Source organism: Eumetopias jubatus, unplaced genomic scaffold (genome assembly GCF_037043125.1).
Source record: "Eumetopias jubatus isolate StellerSeaLion01/CBP00866 unplaced genomic scaffold, mEumJub1_p1.0 scaffold_4, whole genome shotgun sequence".
In the NCBI taxonomy this organism is placed as follows: domain Eukaryota; kingdom Metazoa; phylum Chordata; class Mammalia; order Carnivora; family Otariidae; genus Eumetopias; species Eumetopias jubatus.
The window spans coordinates 79394351-79418130 of record NW_028274810.1 but is presented as its reverse complement, the minus strand read 5'-3'; the positions used below and the strand labels follow the sequence as shown (position 1 = coordinate 79418130).

General features: G+C 60.4%; 1 protein-coding gene across 1 annotated transcript; it reads right to left on the bottom strand.

Moving 5' to 3' along the window:
• On the bottom strand, positions 1-2709 carry COL8A2 (collagen type VIII alpha 2 chain). Its single transcript, XM_028113574.2, has 2 exons — positions 2523-2709; positions 1-1919 (listed from the first exon to the last, which is right to left on the bottom strand). Exons 1-2 carry the CDS (start codon positions 2701-2703, stop codon positions 1-3), a joined length of 2100 nt encoding a protein of 699 aa, XP_027969375.1. The 5' UTR covers positions 2704-2709.
• Between the last annotated feature and the right edge of the window lie 21071 nt (positions 2710-23780).

The window sequence follows — 23780 nt, the reverse complement described above, 5'->3', positions numbered from 1 at the left end:
TTATGTGGGGCAGAGCAAGAACCCTGAAAAGGAGGAGTGGATATACTCGGTGGAGTAGAGGCCGTTGGCCTGGTCCGACGGCATCTGCACCCAGACCTGGTCGTTGGGCCGCAGCTGGAGCACGGCCCCGCCGGATGCCTGGTCCAGGTAGCCCTTCTTGTATTCATCATAGGTGTACGTGGCTGGCACGTTGTTCTTGTACAGGGCCACCCACACATTGGTGCCCTTGACGTGCACGTGGTAAGCGAAGTAGTAGACCCCGCCCACAGGGCAGGTGAAGATGCCGGTGGCCGGGTTGTAGCCACTGTGGCCATTGTAGAGAGTCCGGTCAAATTTGACAGGCATACCCGAGGCAGGAAAGGGTGAGGTGAGCACGGCGGTGAAGGCGGGTGTGGCGTGGGCCGACAGCTCTCCCAGCCCGAACTGCGGCTTGCCCCCCTTGCCCAGCACAGCGCCCTCCACGCCACCATTGGGCAGGTGCAGGCCGGCGATGCCAGACTCATCAAAGGCCCCAGGGGCACCAGGGGGACCGGGAGGCCCCGGAGGCCCAGGAGGGCCAGTGAGTCCTGGGGAACCGGGGACCCCAGGGGGCCCTGTAGGCCCAGCCACTCCGGGTTCCCCCACTTTCCCCTCTCCAGGCGGCCCTGGCAAGCCGGGTTCACCCTTCAGGCCTGGCAGTCCCTGGGGCCCAAGAGGACCAGCTGGGCCCTGGAGCCCTGGGATTCCTGAGGGGCCCCTTAGGCCTGGCTGCCCAGGGAGCCCCAAGTCGCCCTTCTGCCCCAGGGCTCCTGCCACCCCTGGTCCCCCAGGGCGTCCCGTGAAACCCGGCTCACCTTTGGGCCCAGTTGGTCCAGGGGGTCCATGGGCCCCAGGGAGCCCCCTCTCTCCTGGAGGCCCAGGTTTCCCAGCCAGGCCATTAGGCCCCTGGTCACCCCGAATACCAGGCATTCCTGGGGGTCCTCCAGGCCCTGTCTCCCCCTTGGGTCCAGGGGGCCCACGTCTGCCAGGGAGTCCTGCAGACCCTGGAAGTCCTGGGGGCCCCCCAAGGCCCTGTGGGCCCTGCTCCCCTGGCTCCCCGTCCTCACCTGGCTCACCCCTGTCCCCCAAGAGTCCTGGGACCCCAGCTGGGCCCCTGTCCCCCTTGGGGCCTGGCAGTCCCGGTACCCCATAGCCAGTGGGGCCTATCAGGCCAGGGGGGCCCCGGGTTCCTGGTTCCCCTTTGGCCCCTGCTGGGCCCTGTGGCCCTGGCACCCCTACTGCCCCTGGCATCCCCACACCATCCACCCCAGGGGGCCCTTTTGGGCCCAGAGCCCCTGGCTCCCCCCTAGGCCCTGGTACTCCGGGAGGCCCTGACTCACCCTTATCTCCAGGGGCCCCAGGAAGCCCATCCAAACCTGGTTTGCCCAAGCCAGCTGGACCAGGGAGGCCAGGGGGTCCAGGGGCACCCCCCTGCCCTGGGGCCCCAGGTAGCCCTGGCTGGCCCACTCCATTATCCCCCTTGAGGCCTCGATCCCCTGGGGGCCCCGGCTCCCCCTGGGGCCCTGGCTCCCCTCCGAATCCTGGGGGCCCTGGCACCCCTTGGGGGCCTGGCTTTCCAGGGACAGCAATGCCTGAGGGCCCAGGGAGGCCAGGAGGTCCTGGGGGCCCCCGAAGGCCCTGGTCCCCTCGTATCCCTGGCTCACCCCGAAGCCCTGGCTGTCCTGGTGGTCCAGCCTTGCCCGGGAGCCCTGGGGGACCAGCCTTGCCCATCCGGGAGAAGCCAGGGGGGCCGGCAGGGCCAGGCTGCCCATGGAGCCCTGGCTTTCCAGTGCCTGGTTTTCCTGGGAAGCCAGGAGGGCCAGGGGGCCCCCGAGGCCCGGGTTTCCCAGGCGGACCAGGCTCGCCTTTCAGGTCCATCGGCAGCAACGGAAGAGGCATTTCTGAGAGAGAGACAGAGAGACAGAGAGAGAAGGGGCAGTCAGGGGCCCAGCAAGTGGAGACATGGGTCGCATCTACCCACACCCCCATGGGGTAACACTACATCTGTTCACAAAGGCCACACCCCGTCTCCCTCTCCGTGCACTCATGGAAGATGGGCTTTAGGGGTTTAGGTCCAGCGGCCCTCTTGGGGGCTCCTAGCACCCAACCTACCCAGGCCAGGCCTTCGCCAGGAGCTTGGGGTGACTCCCGTCCCTGCATCACGTGGGGGGGTTGGAATGGCCGCCAGGTGGCGCCAGCAGCCCTCCTTAGGGCCCGTCGGACCAGTCCGCCCCTACCCCGGCCCCCGCTTCCGTCCCGCCCCTTCCCCACCCGCGCTGAAGACCACCTCTGCCAGCCCGTCGCGCCCCACTTCCGGCCGCTCGGAGGTCGGAGGCCCTGCACCCGCGTCGGGAGGAAAAGGGAAGGGCGGGGCGGGGGGGAGATCTCAGGTGGGGATGGAGAGGCTATGGCTGGGGGCCAGGGAGGACCTGGTGGGGGGTCAGGAGGCAGGGAGGTGGGGGTCAGGAGCCGTCCGAGGCCCTGCGGGGCGGGGAGGCGCTCACCCAGGTATTGGCCCTTGCCCTCGCGGAAGGGCGGCCCCACGGGTCCTTTGTGCATCGGCTGCACGTACTTCACCGGCGCGTAGCCCGCGGCCCCGCCGGCCCCGCCTCCGGTGGCCGCCCTCGGCCCGCACCCCAGCAGCAGCAGCAGCAGCGAAGACAGGGGCGTCAGAGCCCCCCGCATGGCGTCCGCGGGCGCGCTGCAGGGAGGAACCGAGAGGGGCCGTCAAGCCAGCCCCCGGGTGGCTTCACACCGGGCCCAGGGACTCCCGGAAAGATCAGAACGGAGGTGTAATTCACGAGCAACGCCCACCGTGTCCGAGGCTGCGGGAGTCACCTGCTAAAGGTCCCGCAAGCCCGCGCAGCGCTCTCCGTCCTCACCCAAGTCTCCGGGGGGGCCCTCTCCCCTGGACGACAGCCTGCCCCACACCGGCCGCTTGGCAGCCAGACGCCCTTCCAGAGCACCCATTTGACCCCGGCGCACCCCTGCTAAGACCCTTGAATGATAAGACCCAGTACCATGTGCTGGGCCGGCTTTCTGCCAGGTCCCAGGCTGAGTTCTCCAGAGACAGGAACTCCCTTAATGCTCTCAGTACTTGAACAAGTTATTATCACTGTCATCCCCATTTTCCAGATGACAAAACTAAAGCAAAGGGCAGCAGAACTGGGGTCTGAGGTCTGCCTGACTTCACATCATGTTGATGGTGCCCTCCTGGGGCTCCCCTCTGCCTTCAAGATCAAGTCTGTGGTGCCTAGCAGGGCGTTCAAGGCCTTTTAAAATCTAGTGCCTGGGACGCCTGGGTGGCTCAGTCGGTTAAACATCTGCCTTCAACTCAGGTCATGATCCCAGGGTCCTGAGGTCAAGACCCACATCGGGCTCCTTGCTCCGTGGGGAGCCTGCTTCTCCCTCTCCCTCAGCCTGCCACTCGCCCTGCTTGCGCTCTCTCCCTCTCTCTCTCTCTCTAATGAATAGATAAAATATTTAAAAATAAATAAAATAAAATAAATAAAATAAAATCTAGCCCCTGTCTCCAACCCTATCACCTCACCACCCCCTTCTCCGCCTCTCTGCTCCCCCATACCTTTGCCGCTGACACCAGGCAGCCTCACACTTCTGGGCTTTTGCCCCTGCTGTTTCTCTGCCCTCGATGTTCTTTCTTTTTTGTTTGTTTGTTTGTCTGTTTTTTAAGATTTTATTTATCTATTTGACAGAGAGAGACACAGCGAGAGAGGGAACACAAGCAGGGGGAATGGGAGAGGGAGAAGCAGGCCTCCCGCTGAGCAGGGAGCCCAACACAGGGCTCGAACCCAGGACCCTGGGATCATGACCTGAGCCCGAAGGCAGATGCTCAACGGCTGAGCCACCCAGGCGCCCCTCGATGTTCTTTCAATTTCCTACTCATCCTTCAGGGCGCTGGAACGCTGTCACCCCTTCCTCTCTAAAGTTGACCCCTCACCCCTTTGTGTCCCGATCTAGCCCTGTCACAGCACGGAGCTCAGCTGTGAGAACAAGGCCTGGGTGGGGAAGAAGCACAGACTAGAGGTGGACACGCAGCCCGAGACATCCACTCTGGGAACCTCAGTTTCCTCAGGGAGTAAGATGTCCCACACAACGCAGATGTGCATCCACAGATGAATGGACAGACTGTGGCGTAGCCACCCCGTGGGACAGGATTCAGCAAGGCAAAGCAATGAAGCGCTGCTTCGTGCTACGACACAGGAAAATCTTGAAAACATCATGCTAAGTGAAGCAGCCGGTCACAGAATCATATATGATTCCATTTATATGAAGTGTCCAGAAGAGGTAAATGTAAAGAGACAGAAAGTGGACTAGTAGTTGCCTAGGGCTGGGGGGAGGGGAAAAGGGAGTGATCACAAAGCGGGCAGGGTTTCTGTTAGAAGTGATGAAAACGTTCTCACATTGGCTGTGATGACAGCTGCCAACATTATTTTTAAAAAACTATTGAATCGGACACTTTAAATGGGCCAAGTAGGGCTCCTGGGTGGCTCAGTTGGTTAAGCGACTGCCTTCGGCTCGGGTCATGATCCTGGAGTCCCAGGATGGAGTCCCGCATCGGGCTCCCTGCTCAGCGGGGAGTCTGCTTCTCCCTCTGACCCTCTTCCCTCTCGTGCTCTCTATCTCTCATTCTCTCTCTCTCTCAAATAAATAAATAAAATCTTTAAAAAAATAAATAAATGGGCCAAGTATATGATATGTGAATTGTATCTCAATGAAGATGTCATTTTATTTATTTATTTATTTGAGAGAGAGCGAGAGAGAGAGCACGCACAAGCAGGTGGGGAGGGGCAGAGGGAGAGGGAGAAGCAGACGAGTCCCGCTGAGCAGGGAGCCCGATGTGGGACTCGATCCCAGGACCCCAGGACCATGACCCAAGCCAAAGGCAGACGCTTAACCAACTGAGCCACCCAGGCACCCCAAGATGTCTTTTTTAAAAAGCTGGACTAACACCCTGCTTCTCAGGGGTAGGAGACGCTGTGCCTGCCTCACAGCAGGCGCCCCTCCATATTGGAAGGAGAGACTCTGTGGCACTTTGAACGTCCAAGGCAGGTCCCACCTCCCCTGTCTCCCAGCTCTGGGCTTCCCCTACCAGGAGCCTCTCCACACCTGTGCCCGACTGCACAAGGGGTCTGCAGGTTGTGGGTTGTGTACATCCGCATCCGAGGATGCATGTGGGGAGCAAGGCCCTCCCTGGGGTTGGGCTGGGTCCAGAGGTGCAGTTCAGCATTCCTCCAAGCTCAGTATCACACCGAGCTCCGAAGGAATGAATGCAGGGCTCCGGAGAAGGCCGGTGAGGCCGCTAGCCCTGGCTCTGCCATCCACCTGTCTTGTGACCTTGGGCAGGTATATGTCCCTCAAGCTCCCCTGAGCCCCCGGAACAGGAATTGCCACCACATGCAGGGCTCCCCAGCCCAGGGCTCTGCAGGCCCCACCTCAGAGTCCTCTCAGTCACCCCTGAGGCTCATACAGTTATCATCTCTGTTTTCTATAGATGTGGGAATGGAAGCCTAGACTGTAAGAATCTTGCCCAGGACACAGCCCTCAACACATGTCCCCTGTTCTGTTCGCACCATGACTGACGCCAGGACTAAAGGGCCGAAGCCCATGGGCCGGGCCCCCAGGTACGTCTGGCTGATGGAGGCTCCGGCCAGGCACTGCCCTAACGGGTCAGCCCCGAGAGGCTTGCCTCTCTTGTTCTCCACATGGGGAAACACGCAGGGTCTGAACCGAAGCCCGAGCGCCACTCGAGCCCCAGTCCCTAAACACCACGTGGTCTCACCTCTCTGGAGAGGGCTGCCGGCCCTCCTGCTCTGGCCACCTGCGCTGAGGGTGCTCACCCATGCACGCAGCCAGAATGTTCTGCCTGGTGGGCAGAGCTTGCAGCAGGAAGCAGGGGGGAGGAGAGGGGGCAGTTCTGGCCTCAGTAGGCCAGAGGCCAAAGTCATGGCACTGCCACAGGACGACTCAGGACAGCCCTGGCTCTGGGAGCCCTGACCCTCTTCCCATACGGAGCCGAGGCCTCACTGGGGTGGGGGGCGATGGAGGGTGCGGGCAGCCTTGGGCTCCGCTGGAAGGGGGCTTAAGGCAGAGGACTGTGGGGACACCTGGGTGGCTCAGTCAGTTACGCATCTGCCTTTGGCTCAGGTCATGATCCCAGGGTCCTGGGATCGAGTCCCGCATCGGGCTCCCTGCTCAGCGGGGAGTCTATTTCTCCCTCCGCCTGTCCCCCCTGCTTGTGTTCTCACTCTCTCTCTCTGACAAGTAAATAAATAAAATCTTAAAAAAAAAAAAAAAAGAAACTTAAAAAGGCAGAGGACCACGGGGGAGCATAGACAGGCAGGACACCAGGGCAAGAGCCCCAAGTCCGGCCAGGAGCCCAGGCAGGGCCCCCCGCCCCCAGCCAGCTCCCCACCTTTCAGCCTCCTTGGCCATGCCGGTCCCCGGGAAGCATCCCTGCCTCACACCCTGTGGCTCCCTAAACGTGCCCTGTCCCAGCACCTCCTGCACTGGGCTCCCTCGGCTGAGGGTGACAGGTGTATTGCAGGACCCCGGAACAGATGTCTCCTCCCCAGTGAGCAGGGTCTGCGTGAGGATGACGGCTCACAGTCGTGGCACCAGGGCCTCCGGTCAGGCCAGCCCAGTGCTTTGTTCAATAAATGATTTCCTTCCCCCCCCCACCCCCCCCCCCCGCCTCCCAAGGCCCCTGGGAAGGAAGGACCCCCCCCTCCTCTTTCTGCAGAGGAAGAGCCTGAGGCTCAGGGAGGTACAGCAATGCGCCTGTGGGCGAGAGCGTGCAACCAGGATTGGAGCAGAGGTCTGTGAAAACTGCCAAGGCCGCAGGTAGACAGACAGACAGACAGAGAGGCTCCAGGCCAATGGAGAGAACATCACTCCAGCTCCCAGAGGGGAGGCAAGCCCATGGCCTTGAGAGGCTGTGTGCTGAGCCTGTTCGCGGGGCTGCCGAGAGGGATGATGCCCCTGGAACGGCCGGTCATGGCAGCCTCGTGGGACACACTGCCCCCAACCCAGCCACCATCAGAGCCGAGGGTGCCTGGGTGCTCCGAGCCCCCTGCGTCCCTTCCACTGGCACCCCTCTCCCGCCCCTCACCCCCTCACAGCCCAGCCCCCTGAAGCTCTGTGCCTTCTGCACATTGGCCTCCAGACTCTTACTTATCCGTGGACTTATCCCCGGGAAGCCTATCGGACGCCCGCCCTGCCCGCCAAGGCCTGCACTTCCCCTCACAGCTCTGTATCCCTCTCTGGCTGTGTCACTCTCTGTCCCTTGGCTGGCACACAGTGACACTTGATAGAAGTTGGATGAACTCAAGTCCCTGTCAAGTTTAAAGACCATACCGATAACTCCCTTGGTCCTTTCCTTTGTGCAGATACGTGTCGTTGCCCTGGGAGCCCCCTCCCCAGGCCAGAGGGACCCAGAATGGGAAGAGGTGGGGACACACTCACATGGCCTCAATCAAAGAACTTGAGCTAAGAACAGCCTGCACAGGGAACAGAAGTGCAGAGAAAATAACGATTCATTCGCTGGCTCCTTGTCCTCCCCGCGAGCAATGGTGGCCAAGCAGGGGTGTCAGGGCTCAAGGCCGGCTCTGCTGTGTGACCTTGGGCAAGCCATCACCCTCTCTGGTGACCTCTGAGGGAGCAAGGCAGGAGCCAGGGCAGCTGGGAAGAGGCCGGGCTGGCAGGGGCATGAGGTGGGGTGCGGAAGGAGACGCTGATTCAGGGGTTCGAGGGCGGTGGCGGCGGGCAGGGTAGACGAGGTGTTTGCACAGCTGCAAGTCCTTAGCCGGGATTTCCCCCTTTTCAACAAATCCCCGTAAAACAGCGTTTTGTCCAAGTCAGCGTTTTGTGGCAGCCGGGGCCTCCTCCCGGAGTTGGCCAGGGGGACTGGCTGGGAGTGCATAGGGCTCCAGGGTCTCTCAGACCGATTCGGGGCTCGGGGGAGGACGGGGTGCCGGCAGGAAGTGGCACCAATACAGACCCCTGTCCCCCCGGACGGGGCTGCGGGAGGGGGAGAGCCGTCAGCTAACAACGACCCCTCTCCACCCGGGCCCCCCGCTCTCCGGGGGTCCTGTCCCAGGGGTGACCAGCAGAGGGCGCCCCCCCGCCCGGATCTGACGGAATGTAGAGGCCTGCCCCCCTCCCCCCGGCCCGGCCCATTTCACAGCCGAGCTACCAGAGGTCCAGATGAAAGGGGGGGCCGAGGGAGACGGCTCCCCGGGGACCATGCGGGGGTGTGGCCGGTGTGGCCCTGGCAGCGCCCTTCCCGGGGGTGGGGGGTGGACGGAACTCAGCCCTCCCCGAGCCCCCCATCGCAGCGGCGGCTGAGGGAACATGGGGAGCGCGCAGGCAGCCCCGGGCCGGCCAAACCACAGGTATGTTATGAGACGCTTCCTGCTGTGGAGACATTTCTGCGGGATCGCCGGCCCCGCTTGCTCCCCTGGTGCCTCCCGTCTCCCCACTCACCCAGCCTCCCTCTCGGCTCTCTCCCTGCGTCTCTGGCCCTGGCTCATTTCTGTCTCTGTCTCTCTCTCCACCTCAACAGGTGAGCAGCAGTTCTCGCTCAGGCTCTCCCTCTCTCTCTCAGGGGTCCAGGCCTGGGAACCCCCTAAGGCCCTCGTAGGTTCCGGCAGCCCCTGGATTCCTGTTCCAGCACAGCTATGTATGAGCTGTGTGTCTTGGGCAAGTGACTTAACCTCTCTGAGCCTCCGTGTCCTCACGTGCGGAAGGATTAACTGAGGTGATCTGAGCCACTGCCGTTCTGTCCTGCTACCCTGATGGCCAGAAAGTTCTCCCTTCAGTCTAACTTCGGTTTCTCTTGCTGCAAAGCAACATCTTCTCCAACCTTGAAAACCTGTACTCAGGGAACTTGCTGCCAAAAGGCCAGGGCCTTATGAAAGTTCCAAAGTCAATTTTCTGGTCTTCCAGGTCTTTTCCCTGACGGCCCCAGAGATGGGACTGACCCGGGGGGTCCCACAGCCTGCTCAGGACTAGGATGCACTCATGGATCTCACACAGGGGCAGAGAAGCTGCTCTCCTCACCCACTGGGCATGGTGCCCGCCCCCCACTGCCCAGACAGGCAGCTCCAGACTTGGCCGGGGCTCCCTGGCCCTTCTCCCCCACCTCTTTCCCCGCTTGTGGGAAATGGGGATTTATTTTAATATTTTATTTATTCATTTGACAAAGAAAGAGAGAGAGAGCACAAGCAAGGGGAGCGGCAGGCAAAGGCAGAGGGAGAAGCAGGCTTCCCGTGGAGCAGGGAGCCTGACACGGGGCTCGATCCCAGGACCCCGGGACCATGACCTGAGCCGAAGGCAGACGCTTAACGACTGAGCCACCCAGGGCCCCTCCTGTCCTCCTTTCCTGAGTCTCAGATGAAAGGGGTGTGCACCTACTCAAGGCCCAGCCACCTCCCGACCCCTTCCCCGGGGCCCCCCACTGTCTACGTATGCCCCTTACCCCCACCCTGTCTCTAGCCTTTCCATCACCTGTCCACACAGGCCTGACCGCCCCCCCATCCCAGTCACCCTCACCTCTCCCCAGCCTTCTCAGCCAAATTCCTTGGAAGGACTGTCTCTAACCCTCACCCCGATCCCTGCTTCCTGCACCCCTCAGCGCAGAATCCTGCCTGGGGCTCTGCTCTCCTTCCTGGAAAGGCTCCTCCTCAGATTCTTCTTGGATCCCTTCCCCTGCCCACTCTGCAGACACAGGCTTGCCCCAAGGAGCTGGCTCAGGCCTCATCCCTTGTCTCTGGATGTTTTTCCTGCAGGTTCCAGCCCTTGCCAGCCCCACAGTCCCAATCCCATCACTGAGGGCTCCCACATCTGCCTCCAGCTATGACCTCGCCCTGAGCCCTACTCTCAAGCTGAGCATTTTCACCTGGCTGGCTCTTAGATACCTCTACCTGAACTGCTGTCATTATCTTCTCCCCTTTATTTGCTTCTTTCCCACTCCCAAGAGCCCAGGCCAGATATCTGGACATCACTTCTGACTCTTCCTTCCTTACAGGGCAATGAGGAATCTCCCTAGCCTGTACAATGCCTTAGCACGATTAGAAAGGGCTACCCCTCCTTCCAGCAGACTCAGGTACTCTCATTGCATTTCCTGGGTGCCCTTGTACAGTAACCAACCTGCACAACTGTACATAACAGCCCTGTTCCTTTACCTGCACACCCCCAACCCAAATCTGCAGGCTCTCCTCTACTTCTCTCACTTCTCTTCTTTCTACTCCTTCCCCATAGTGTCTGCCCTAATACATATCTTATACTCCCCCAACACAGAGCAGGCAAATCCCAGCTGTTTAGTAAAGGTTTGTTATATTAAGTTGCCAAATCCTCGCCTGCATTATCATAGCAGCCTCTCTCCCATCCTTACTCTCAGCTTCTCTGTTTTTTCATAGATACGCCAACAGCACTTCTTAAACTTTCAGTGTGCATCTGATGGTTTGTTAAAACACAGGTTCCTGGGTCCCAGGCCCAGGGATCCTGATTCAGTAGGTTTGGGGTAGGGCCCAACATCTGCATTTCTAACAAGCTCCTAGGGGAGGTGCTGCTGCCTGTGTGTGGACCACACTTTGGCACAGTTCTGCCCGTGGCCCTCCCCTGCTCTGGATTCTCCAGTGGCTCCCTAGTACCGATTTGATAAATTCCATGTTATTCTGCAATTCGCATGGCTTCCTGGAGGAGGAGGCATACTTCAGACCCAGAAGGATGTGGACCAATTAAAATGGAGGAGGTGGAGAGGGCAGAGGTTGATGGTGAGCTTGGCAAACCTGAGATCACAAGTGGGGCACACACTCCACGAGTCAGACAGAGGAGGAGGCGGGGAGCAGCTCGCTATGGGAGCCATGTGGGTGTGTGCCACGCCCGTCTGTGTCCCTTCCTCTGTGTCTCGGTGTCACTAAACCCAGATCCTCACCTGCCTGTGCCTCCCAGGCATCTCCTGGGTGTCCCTCTCATCCCGTCGCTGTGTCACTGTCCTATTTCTGCCCATCTCTGTGACCCCATTTGTCTCTCTCCTCTCCTGTGTCCTTGAACCTCAATCGCTGTCTTGAGTTCCAGCCTCTATAAGTCTCTAGCTGTTGGTCACTTGATGGGACCCTCGGGAAGGCCAGCGATTATGGCCCTAATGCCCATGCTAACGTCAGGTCTGTGTCTGACCTCCCTGGGTGGAGACTTGTGGAGTCCAGGGCCCGTGAGCTGAGCTCTCTGTCCTTCAGGATCGATAGGAGACTCTGAACCCCTCAGATCTCAGTGCACAGGCATGGAGATTGCTCCAAAACCGAAGAACCGCCTGGAACCTGGGACTTGGGGGGTGGAGGGAGGTAGCCAGGTGGGGGCAGGGCTGCCTGGGGGGCCACCTCATCATCCAGGTCGATGGCAGGACATAGGCACTGCTCCCTGCCCACCCTGCCTCCCCTACCAGGCTTCAAATCTGCCCAGAGTCCCAACATCCCTCACCTGTGCAGGTGAGGCTCCCAGAAACAAGGCCTCAGTGTGGGAAGCAGAAGCAGCCCTGTAAGGAGGCTGGGAGGGCAGGTCAAAGCTCTAGAGCCCAGAGGAGTAATGGTGGAGCATTTCAAACTGAGGGCAGAGCAAACATGTGGGCAAGGAAGAGCAGCGGGCCTCTGGGGTGGAGGCAGAGAACGTCGGGTCTGGAACTTGACAGAGAGAAACATGGACTGAAGATAAAAACAACCAGGTTGCTGTAGCCTGGACGAGGGCCATGGACTCCCCCTTGAGGAGAACACTCACATTTAGGGGTGCGAGGAGCCCACTGCAGCCCTGAGCCCCAGCATCCTCAGATCCAGACGCCCCAACCTTCTCAGTGTTTTCTTCTACCCGCCTACCTGCCTTTGCCTCACAGCCCTCTCTGCCCAGAGTTCCCTTCCTATCTTTCTCCTCCAAGCAAACATATGATTCCTCATTTAAGACAGCTCAAATGCTTCCTCCTCCAAGCAGCCTTCCGTGCCTCCCTCCAGCAGAACAGCTACTCCTCCTGGGCACCTCTTCTCCCATCCCTGCCTCATTCCTGACTGGAGCTTGGCACACAGTAGGTGCTCAATAGAGTCTGCAGCCTGGGTGCTCCAGCTCCAGGCCTCTGACAACCCCACCTCCCACCTTCAGCCACGCCCGCAGGATGACTTCCCATAGGGCCCCTTGGTCTTTGTGGTTCTTCCAGAGTCCTTCTCAGCTCTGGGGCATAGGGGGCTGGGGCAGGATCTCCGTCCCCACAGGGGATTAGGTCCACCGCTCTGGCTCCAGCCACTGCCCAGCTAGAGGGTGGAAGGTAGAAGTCCAACTACTTTCCTGGGGAGGAGCATCCTGGGGCAAAAAACGCTTCCAGGGAGGTAGGAACAGCCAACTGGGGGCAGAGGAACCAGAAAAGGCCCAGCAGTGGGCAGGACTTAGGGCAATATGTGTCCTCAGGCAGGTGGCCAGGGGACCGGTCCTGCCCTGCCAAGGGGCTCAGGCCTCAGCTGGTGACTTCCAGCTCACTTCCCAGCAGAGGCCTTGAACTTCTGCGCAGGACTGAACATGGAAATGTCCCCCGCTCCCCCCCGACCCAGCCCCAGCCATCCCCAAGCCCCGGGCCCGGGCCGGGCCTTCAGGGCAGCCAATGCCTCGCCTTCTGGTTCACATTTGCAGCCTTTTCCGGAGCGCCACCCGCCGCCCGCTGCCTCCTCGCGCCGGCCAAGATTCCTGAGCCTTCGCGGCTTCCCCGCTCGGTGGCGGCGGCAGGAGGAGCCGGGCTGGGCTGGGAGGGGGCCCGGCGGGAGCCCAGCCAGGCCACTGCACCCCAGGCAGGCCAAGCAAACACAGGCCGAGCCAAGGAGCCAGGGCGAAATAGTTCACAAATGAGAAAAAGCTGCTTACAAGTTGGGCTGGGGTTTTAAAGGCCAGGCCTTAGGGAGCTGAGGTCACCTGCGCGAGGGGCTGCCCGCTAGGACACCCTGAGCCTGGGTGGCGCTTCCGCCGCAGCAGGAGGGAGTGAAGTGAGACCCCAGCAACCACGGGCCTCCTCCAGCTGTGGATGTCGGAGAACCCCGCCCCCACATCTAGCTTACCTCTCAGGTCCGAGGGGCCTCTGAAGGTCCCAGCAAAGGCAAGGCCTGGGGACGAAAGAGGGGGACAGTGAGGAAGCTGCCAGGAGCCCGGCCGGCCCTGACCCACAGTCCACCACCCTGCCCACCCACCCCGGGGCCTGCTGCAGCCCTCTTACCCGGAGCCCCTGCAGGAAACCGGCCCCGATCTCAGCCCCTCATCTCAGGGAGGCTCATCTCAGGGAGCCTCCCCTCATCTCAGTTCTCCTCATCTCAGGGAACTGTCTTCCTTTATTTGCTCCCTGCACACTTAGCAATGCCCGTGCGGGCCTGGGCTGGGGTGATGGAGTTCCTCCCGTCCTCGGGCCCAGGCTGAGGAAGCTCCTTCTGCACACCAGGATCCACACTGGAGAAGTCCCTACTCTCTGTCGGGCCCCGGGCTAGGGTGGCCCCTACCATAGGCTAGGGTTCCTGCCTGAGGACTCTCCTGCTATGTGGGGAACCGAGGCTGGGCCTTGGGGCACAGAAATGGCTCAGCCCCGGGCCCTGCCCTGCCCTGAACTAGCATCAAACAAGGGCCCATCGCACAATTGGCTAACATCTCCAGGTTGTAGGAGCCCAAAGCGGGGAACACTGCCTCCCCCTTGAGCTTCCCCAGAGGCTTCACGTAGGAAGGGACATTGGAACTGGATCCTGAAGAGTGAGTAGGAGTCTGAAAGGCAGACAAAGTCAGAAAAGGAATTCCAGGCAGTAGGAAGCAGCCTGGCAGATACAGGGAAGGTCCAGAAGGGCCAAAGGGTTGAGAGCACAAGCAAGAGCTGAGAACGCGGGAGCAACACAGTGAGGAGCCTTGAATGCCATGCTTGCATTTCTTTGGAGGGCAATGGGGAGCCATGGGAGGTTGCTGAGTGGGGAGGGGCGGTGGTCAGAGCCCTGGATGGCCAGGTCCCCATTTCTGCCTCCCTCAATCAGGCCTTGTCCCCGTCACACACAGCCGTACACAAGGGAGCTGAGGCTGGAGCCCGGGCCCAGATGGGACCCCCGGGTGGGTGGGGAGGGGACACCTAGCCAGCCCACCTGGCAGGGAGGCCAGCAACAGCGTCACTTTCTCCCCCAGCTGCTTGCTCGCCTCTGCCTGCTCCCATGGAAACTCTGACACCCTGGCCCTGTCTCTTGCCGCACAAGCAGCCAGATGCCAAAGCCAGCCCCTCCTAGGTTTTGCCTCTGACTCGGCTAAGACCTGCCTCCATCCCCGCCACCGAGCGCCACAACCCTAGAGCTGGGTTGTGAGGCTCCTCTCTGAGGGCCCAGGCCAGCTCATGAAGGCTGAGGGGGAGGTCCTCACTGCCCCACTCAACCCGGGCCCCTGAGGCCCCCTACCCCAGCCCCAGCGCCAGGCCGGATCTGGGCTTCCGAGGATGAGCATGCATTTAATGGGGTGGTGGCAGGGACAGGCGATACGTCCAGGCCGAGGGAACAGCATGGGTGAGGGTATGGAGGTGTGAACGCCCTAAACATATCCAGAGGATGGGAAAAATTAAAAGAAAATAAAGGAACAAAAGAACTAACTAATCATAGTTAACGTTTATCGCGCACCTACTATGTCCCGGGCTCTGGGTTTCTGTGGTGGATTATCTCATTTAATCCTCACAATGACTCAGTGAAGTAGGTACTTCGTCTTCCCTTTTTACAGATGGAGAAACCAAGGGACAGGAAGGTTAAATACCTGGCTCAAGGGCACGCAGCATATGAGGGGTAGAGACTGAATTTGAACCAGGCTGTTGGCTCCCATGCTTGGGCTCTTTGCCTCTGCACTAGACAGATGATTTGGAATGAGAAGGGCTAGCCGGTGTCAGCACAAGAGATGCCTGAATATCAGAATCAGAGGTACACGGCCCAGCCTACAGCTGGCTCCCCAGCCTGCCCCATGGTAGCCCTTAGTAACAACCGTCTCTAAGTCCCAAGTACTATGCACCAGACACAGCACTAGGCACGCTCCCCGCATCATTTCCTCAAACTCCTGCCCAACCCTGTAAGGTGGGAATTGCTGTCCCATTCTTCTGAGGAGGAGCTTTGAGATCCAGAGGGGCGACATTCGTTCTGCAAGGTTACAGCACTGGGAAGCACAGGGACCAGATCTGAACTTTGGGGCTCGCCCAGCCCCCAGATGGCCAAACCACCTGTATGGGTTTCCAGGAGACCTCAGGCCCCGGGACCTTGTCCCCCCTTCTCTTCTACCCCACCTGTGCGGTCGCAACCCGGATGACCACAGGGACAGGCAAGGCTGGGAACATGATGGGCAGCGACTATGGAGGCCTTCAGGAACCTCCTCCAGGTGATCCAGGCCCCCTCAGTCCTCCAAAATGGGAAGCTGGGGCGGGTGGGTGTGCTGGGGCAGGGCCCCAGCCTACTTCAATGGGACTCTGTTCTTAACCTCCACCCACAGCTGCCTTTCCTAATCTCCTCCTTGAGGCCCTCCCCTGGCGACATCTCCTCTTTGCACCGAGCCCACTGCCAGCTAAATCCCAGGCCAGAGGTGGGTGGGACAGTCTGCAACCCCGCCCCCACCAGCTTCTCAGCAGAGGGCTTCCACGGAGGCTGGCCAGGGTCCGGTGCCGGAGTCCCCATCCCAACTTTCCTAACTGAGGTGCTGATGGCCCTGAGGCAAACAGTCAGCCTCTCCTGGAGAGGGGCTCATGGGGGAAGTCCCCATTTTCAGCGCAGGCCCAGGCTGAGATTCTTGCTTGAAAAATCATGACGGGTTGAGAGCCCAGCTGCCTGGGTTCTTCTCCCAGGCCTACCTCTTCCTAGCATGTGACCTCACTCATCTGTGCCTCTGCTGCTTCATCCATGAAATGGGATCAATTCCTATTCACAGAGCATGTGGGAGGATGAAACAAGTTAATGTCAGAGAGCGAACGTCCAGCGGTATTCACCACATAGGAACGTTCAATAAACGTTCGCTGTTATTATTATAATTATCATCACCGTGATGCCTCTCAAAAGCCCTGTGAGGTTAGTATTATAAACCCTATTTTACAGATGAAGAAACTGAGGCTCAAAGAAAGTCATTTGCCCAAGTTCACCCAGCCAGTTAGTGGTGGATGGCCCCAGCGTCTGGACTTAGGCTGAGGGAGTCCACAGAGGGTGAGGACAGCCCCACGGCTCTCTGCGGCAGAGGCACAGTGGGGGCGGTGGGGGGAAGGGGGGCCCCCACACCCCTCCTGCCTGACCCCCAGGAGCTCCCCGCCCCCCGCCCAGCCCCTGCTGCCGCTGCAGGAGGGGGACTCTGCATTCCTGGCTAAGCAGCCGGATTTGCTGTGCTCCCGGAACTATGAGAAGAATGTTTGCCACGAGCTGAGCGCGGTCGCCTGTCAGAGGAGCGTGGCCTGAAGGGCCCATGCAGAGCTGCAAGGCGGCCGGCAGCCGCCACGGTGGGAGGGAAGAAGGCTAGACACAGAGAGAGCCTCTGGGTGGTGAGGGCTGTGGCTGCGGGACAGGGATGGACATCACCGAGTAGGCCTCCTGGGATCTTTCAGGAGAAGAGAAATGACCTCCACCCCCCCCAACTCCCCCCCCCCCGATCGGCATTGCTCCCCGCCACAGGATGGCATCCCCAGCCCATCTCATAAATGGGATTATGGGGACCCAGAGAAGTCACCTGAGGTCACACAGCTGCCAGTGGCAAAACTGAGACCCGAAACCAGGACCCCCTCCCTCCAGAGGCTGCTCTCCCTCATAGGGCCCACCAGAACCACAGTGGACTCTTAGATACTAGGAAACTCCATCCTAGGCCCCTCTCTTCTGGGCTTTCTCCAGGCCTGACCTTCTCGTACCTTCTACTCCTCATGTTCCCCACCCCCAACGAGTGCCTCGGGCTGTGAAAATGCCTGGGGCACTGTGGATGCTCAACAGCTAAGTTTCCATCCCTTTCTCCACCAAATCGGGCCCTGGAGAGGGCAGTGACCCCAGACGTCAGTGGGAAGACCATGAGCCACGCATCCTCATAGACCTGGGGGTGAATCCCGGCTCAGCACTCAGCAAGTTGACACCTGGTCCGATTACTGACCTCTCTGAGCCTCTACTTTCCCCTGTTAAATGGGCCACTGATTCCTGCCTTGCAGCATTGTTACAAAGCCTAAATGAGACATGTGAACATAGGACCGGGTACACAGTAGGTGCCCAATAAGCTCTTACTGTGACCCTCCCCCAAGGGGACAGAAAGAGGAAGTGACAAAGTTCTTTCCACCCCAGGTCCTTGATGGGCCCTGCTAGTGCGGCAGCCTCGAAGAGGAAGGAAGGTCTGAGGCCAGGATCCTGGCCTCTGATTCACTTCTGCCCCTGGCTGCTGTGTGACCTCAGGAAGGTTCCTCCGGAGTCTCCATCCCCACCATGGGATGAGCCCATAATAACGGCATGGCTCTCCCCACGAGGCACTAAGCCTCTACCACCCCCACTGCCCTCCAAGAGCCAGGAATCTCCGCCAATTCAGGTTGCATGGGGACAGTCACCTCCCAATTCAAAACTTTCCAAGAATCTGAATAGAAGCAGGGCCAAGTCCTCCCACGTCCCTTCCTAGGATCCACCCAGAGAGGTGTAACCAACACCGATCAGAAGTCTGGGTGAACGTCCCAGGTGCTACGTGTGTGACCTGGGACCACTCCTTAGCTCTCTGCAAGTAAAATGACCTTGGAGACTAGTGTTAGCATTCTCGTTTTTATAAATGGGGCAACCGAGGCACAGAGCTGGGAAGCCGCTTACCCAGGGTCACATGGCAAGTAACCCAGGTCTGTCTGACTGCCAAGGCCAGCTGTTCCCCCACTGCACGCGCTGCCTTCACTCAAGACTCACCGTCCACACCCCAGCACCCTGGAAAAGCCCACAGAACAGAGTGGGTCCGGAATTCCCTTTCCGGGAGTGCGACTTCCCTGGCTGATGTCTGGGCAGCCGTGTGCGCACGTAGGGCCTCACCACCCACTCAGGCTTCCGGACACACCCCAGGCCTCCCAGACCCTATGCCCCTGAACTCATGGCCACACTCAACACCCAGTCCCTTGCCATCTCAGCGTCCCAGAGACCCAGATCCAAACCCATATTCTCCTCTTCACCTGCCTCCTCTGGGAACAGGCCACAGTCACCCAGTGCCAAGGTCCTGGGCCAACCTTGCCTCAGCCCCATGGCCAGTCAGTCACTGAGACCTCACCTGTCTCTCCCCTTCCTCCTTTCCATCTATTTCCTCTCATCTCCATGGCGACCACCCACCTCAGCCCCCATGGCCTAACCCCCTCCAATGGCCCAGCTTCCTCAGCAAGGTCCTTGCCTGTAAGATGCCCTTTCATCCTGGCCCCCAGAGCAACCGCAGAGACTCCCAGGGTGCACCGTTTCTCTTGGAAATCTGACCCCAAGTAGTGTTCAGTCCCTCCCACTCGTTCCCCCACTGTATGACCCACCAGTTACTCACTGTCCTCTAAGAGAACCTTCCCACCTCCACACCGTTGCACCTGCTGTCCCCTCTGACTGGAATGGCCTCCCTTCACCCTGTCCACCACCTGCACCTGCCAAAGTTCGAATTCTCCTTAAAAGCCCAGCCAGGGTCAAAAAAAAAAAAAAAAAAAAGCCCAGCCAGGGTCACCTCTTTGGTGCTGCCTCGCTGGTAGCCCCTCCCTCCCACACTTTAGCTTGCACGGTGCCTCCCCCTCGACTGGTACCCTGAGACACAGCTGCACCCCATATGAGAGGCCCCGGTGCCTCTCTGGTTCTTCCACTCCAACTCTGTAAGTGCCTCAGGCCACAGATGGGACCCGCTCATTGAGGCCCCACCGTCCCATAAGGAGAGCCCCATGCCTGGCACTTGGGGGGTTCTGGAGTGGGCTGCGGGGGGCAGCAGGGCTGGGAGGCTGGGGCTCTGCTAACCTTTGGTCTGGCTCAAACCAGGAGCAGGGAGCTTATGGTTAACAGCCCTGTTTGGTATCTTTCCCCTCCCTCTTTCGAGCACACACATTTACTTCCATTTTTTCTTTCCCCTTCCACTGAACCAAAGAGCGGAAACGCTCATTTTCACTCTGGTGGACAAAGTGAAACCAGAGAAAGAGACCCTGGTGATTGTGTCTGAGTGTGAGTGTGAGTGTGAGTGTTGTCCTGTCTGACTACGTCTGGCTGGGCCCAGTGGGGCCCACCATGCGTCTGAAGGAGTTTGGGTGTGAACGTGGGTGGGCACATACATGCCAGTCGTTTTTAGCATCCGTGGTGGTGTGTTCAGAACACGTTCACATGTGTGGTTGTGTGTGACCATCAGTGGGAGGGAGTGTAGCTGTGTGTGTGTATGTCTGTGGTGTGACCTCATGGTTTGGGGGTGATCGTCCAAGGATCTGTTGGTGTGCCCCAGCCCAGCAGGAGGCCAGTGGAGGCATCTACGCCCTGACCAAGACCACCAACTCCCCCACAGAGTTCCTGCCCACCAGACCCCCACCCCTCTCCTGGGCTCTAGAATGGGCTCCATGAGGGCACCCCATCTGCTCAGGGAGTGAGGGTCAGCGCTCAGAGAGAAGCCCTGGGCTGCCTGACTCTCCTGCCACCCCAGCCCCCAGCCGTTCCAAACGCCCGGGGCAGCTCCCAGGAGGTTGCCCTTGCTAAGGGCTCTCCAAGGGGGAATGGACCCTGGCCACAGACAAGAGCACAGGTCTTAGCAAGAGGCACTGTAGGCAGATGGGAGGAAGCACTTCTGGGTCCCCAGGGTCCCCAGAGGGAGGTCAGTGGCATCACTGTTGGGAACCTAGCAGGTTCTCACACACAATGGGGGTCTCACCCAAGCATACCCTGACGGACACACACATTAATAACCTATCAGCAGACACTCACTGTCCCCCTCCTACCCCACAAGTGCATACACTTACAGGCTCACTCACAGATACACACACACGGAGCAAGCAAACTCAGAGGGCTCGCCTTTCCCCAGCTGGCAACTCCTGAGTCCCTCTGGCTGAACAGTGTTTCTGTACCCAGGGACTCCTGGGGCCCCTGAGTCTCCAGCCCCTGAGCAGATACACTGGGTACCCCAGTCCCTCTCACCCCTGCAAGTCTCAGGTCTGAGCTGTGCTGGGGGTGTGCTGAGCCTCTGGTAGGGACAAAACCTCAGTCTCCAGTTTGGGGGTGCTGCCAGAACACCTAGAATAGGAGGGACTTGGGGGCAGAAGCAGAAAAACAGAGAAACTGAAAGGTGGCCAGCAAGCCAGTGATGGCAGAAAGATGGGGAGAGGGGAAAGGGAAGAGCTGAGGGGCTTCCCCTGCCTGGGGCTGGAAGGGGCTCTAAGGCCCCTCACCTGTCCTCTCTCCTCGCCAGCTCTGCGGGGGAAGCTTTGTCGCTCCCATTCCACAGGTGGGAAGGGAGACTCCCAGAGGTGAAGTGATGTGCCCAGAGCCCCATCATCGGGGGATCCCACCCAGCTGTCTGTTGCTGGAGCCCCCAAGTGTGGGAGAGGAAGGGAGGAGAGGGCTTTATTGGGGATTCCGCCTGGGCAGCTCTGGCTGGGGAAACGGGGCGCAGGGAACGGTACGGGCTCCCCCATCCTAGCGCCCACCCCGTGGCCCGACGAGGCCCCATCTCATCCCCACCCCTAGGCCGGAGGCGCTGGCCCGCTGGCCGGGACAGTCGCACGGGCAGCCTAGCCCGGGTCCTGCCCTCAAAGCCCCCAGCCCCCGCGTCCGCGCCAGCCTCCCCGCCTTTACCTGCAGGGGCGACCGCCGGGCGCCGCTCCCGGCCCTCGAGGGCCGCGGGGGCGCGCGGGCTCGGGGCAGGGGGCGCCGTCGAGGTCCGCGCCGGCGGGGCTCCGCGTCGCTCTGCCGGCCGCCCCTCGCGGCTGCCGGAGTGGGCGGGCGGCGCGGGGCGGTGGGGGGGGGGGCGCCGGGGCGGCGGGAGGGGCGCGGCGGGGCGGGGCCTCCACCCTCCTCTTTCCACAGCCACGGCCAAGGCCGGCGCCCTGCCCCGCCGAGAGCGCGCGCCCAGCCCGGGCCCCGACGTGCGCCCCCCTCCCTGCCTCCGGAGCTGAGACCCCACACACCTGCGCGTCCCCATTCATCCTCGCGCACCCTGTGTCTGCGTCTGGGCCCCCCGCCCGAGAGGGTTACCATCTAGGGGGACACAGACCTGCCACAAAGGAGGGGTATGGTCAGTGCAGGGACGGGGCAGCCCTGGAGTTGTGGTCCGTAAATGAGCAGTCCACGGCTTCCCGCAAACCATGACCCAGGCTGAGGGTGGAGGGCTCAGGGCCCTCAAAGGAGACGGAGGAGGAGCACCCCTGGGCTGCACCTCTGGCTCTAGGGAGGTGAACCTGTGTGCTCAGGGGCAGGCAGGGACCGATGCCGCACAATCTTGTAGGCCATGCTGGAGCTGGTTAGACTTCACCTTCAGGGAAATGGGAAGCCACCGAAGACAGGAGCAGGGCACAGTGACATGGTCGGAACTGTGCTTTAGGAAAGAGCCCCCCCCCCCCGCCGCCCCCCCGGCCCTGTCTGTGCAGAACACCGAGGCAGGAACGTGGGGGAGGAGGCTGCTGGAATAATCCTGGCTGGTCCACGGAGGCAAACAGTGGCGGTTGGAGGGAAGGGTCAAGGGTGAGAGGAGTTAAGGAGGTGGAATGAGCAGGATTTGGAGGGCGAGGAGCCTGGAGGGAAGGGGGTATCAAGGACGGCACCCGGGTTTGTCGTTAGGCAACGGGGAGGCGGTGGTCCATAAGGAAGGTGGTCAGATGCGTTGAGTTGGACATGCCTGTGGGATTTCCATGTGTTCAGAAGGGAAGTGAGAGTTCTGGGCTGGAGATTAGGGGCCCATGGTGACAGATGATGACTGATGCCACCTAGGCAGTGCCTAGGGAAGGAGTGCAGGGAGAGGAGGAAGCCGACGCCAGGACCAGGACACAGGGAACACCAACATTCAAAGGGCATGCAGAGGAAGAAGGGTCAGCAAAACGGAGCAAGAAGGTGAGGGGCGAGGGGGAAAACCAGGAGAGCAGTGACTCAGAAGGCAAAGGCACAGAGTGTTTCTAGAAGGCCAGGGAGCCCCCAGGGTTAGGTGTCACAGAAGAGCACCCTTTGGGACCAGCAATGAGGGCCTGCTGGTTGGAGTCGGGGCCAGGGCAGGGGAGGAGCCAGGCTGCAGAGGCTAAAGGAAAAGCTGCAGGGGAGGTAGAAGCAATGAGTGCGGTGCAGGAGTTCACATGAACTGAGGCCAGCAGAAGGGGGTTTGGGGTGAGGGTGTGTGTGTGTGTGTGTGTGTGTGTGTGTGTGTGTGTGTGTGTGTGTGTGTGTTCTAAGTGGGAAATGGCTGAGCCCTCAACAAGTCTAGAAAAGGAGCAGGGAAGGCCTAGGGCAGCCTGTCTCTGGGTCTGGGCCTGCCTCCATCGCCCCCTCCCCCTCCTCCTGCCTGCCCTCCAAGGGCCTCCCACTTTGCTGTCCCCCTGCCAAGGTACACACCAGCCCCACCACTCCTCAGTGGGGCCTCTCACCCTTGCCCACCTGCAGAGCCTGGGCCCATTCTTGTTCTACCCCTCAGACTGGGGAGGTTGCAAGAGGTCTTTGGCTCTGGCCTCCTGGCCTGAGCCAGCCTGGAGGAACCACGGTGGGGTGGGGGGGCGGGCTGGGGCACTCCCCTAAGAAGGGGAGGGGACCAGTTGGCAAGGGGACCTAAGAGCACACTGACTGGGGTGGCGAACTGGGCCCTCCTCCAGAGCTGGTTTGAGACCCAGGCCCTTGATAGGGATCAGATGGGGGGGTGAGTGTTTGGGGAGGAGGTGGGAGCTGAGGAGCAGGGCTTGAAAGTTGACAGCATGGACTCCAGAATTAGACTGATGGGGTCCAAGTCCGAACGCCCCCTTCCCCAGCTGCATGCCCTGAAGCAAGTTACCTAACCTCTGGTGCTCAGTTTCCTCATCTGAAAAGCTCACAGTCTAGTTGTGAGGATTAAACCCCTCAATCCACGGACAGCACTTAGCTCTGAGTGTGAGCTGTTCGTAGAGAGGAGAGGGGCACTCAGGGAAGGGGAAGCAGGCAAGTGGGGGGTGCGCTGTGCTGGGGAAGGGGTCCTATGGGCTTCATGCACACAGCTACTGACATACACTCAGCCAATGCCCTACAAGATCCCACCCCTGATTCTCCTGACTCACTCCTTGAACATTCCTGATGCCCCGGGGCCTGGTTCTCTGTGGCACACACGGTCCCCACCCCCTCTCTTCTTCTTCTGCCCAGTGCCCTACAGCGGGAAAGAGTTCAGCTCCTTCATTCAGCCCACCCGAGAGCCCCAGTCCAGGCCCTGTCCCGTTGACCTGGAGCCCTGGTGTTTCTCGGACTCTCCAGGTGGGCCTCAGCTGCCCATCCCCCAACAGGGGCTGAGATAGCCTTGCCATGACCTCGCCACAGCTGCCTCCTCGCCCACCAGCTCTTTGCATAGCACACTTCAAGACAGGAAATGAGTGTCCTAGAGCCAGATGTCTGCAGACTCTCCCATCAAGGCTCCCCTCTGGGCTAGGCCATCCCACTTGCCAGGGGCTTCCACCTTTGGTTTGTTTCTGGTGGTGTCCAGATATCAGTGGGTCAGCTCTGCCAGTGGTCACCTGCTGTGTGGCCTTGAACAAGTTATTGGCCCTCTCTGGGCTTCAGCTCCCTCAGCCACAAGAATCAGAGGCTGGCAGA

Excerpts from the sequence above, each read along its gene's own strand:
- COL8A2 (XM_028113574.2), bottom strand. The coding sequence starts at position 2,703 with ATGCGGGGGGCTCTGACGCCCCTGTCTTCGCTGCTGCTGCTGCTGCTG. Across the intron at positions 1,920-2,522 it reads GGGCAAGGGCCAATACCTGG|AAATGCCTCTTCCGTTGCTG; the intron begins GTGAGCGCCTCC and ends TCTCTCTCTCAG.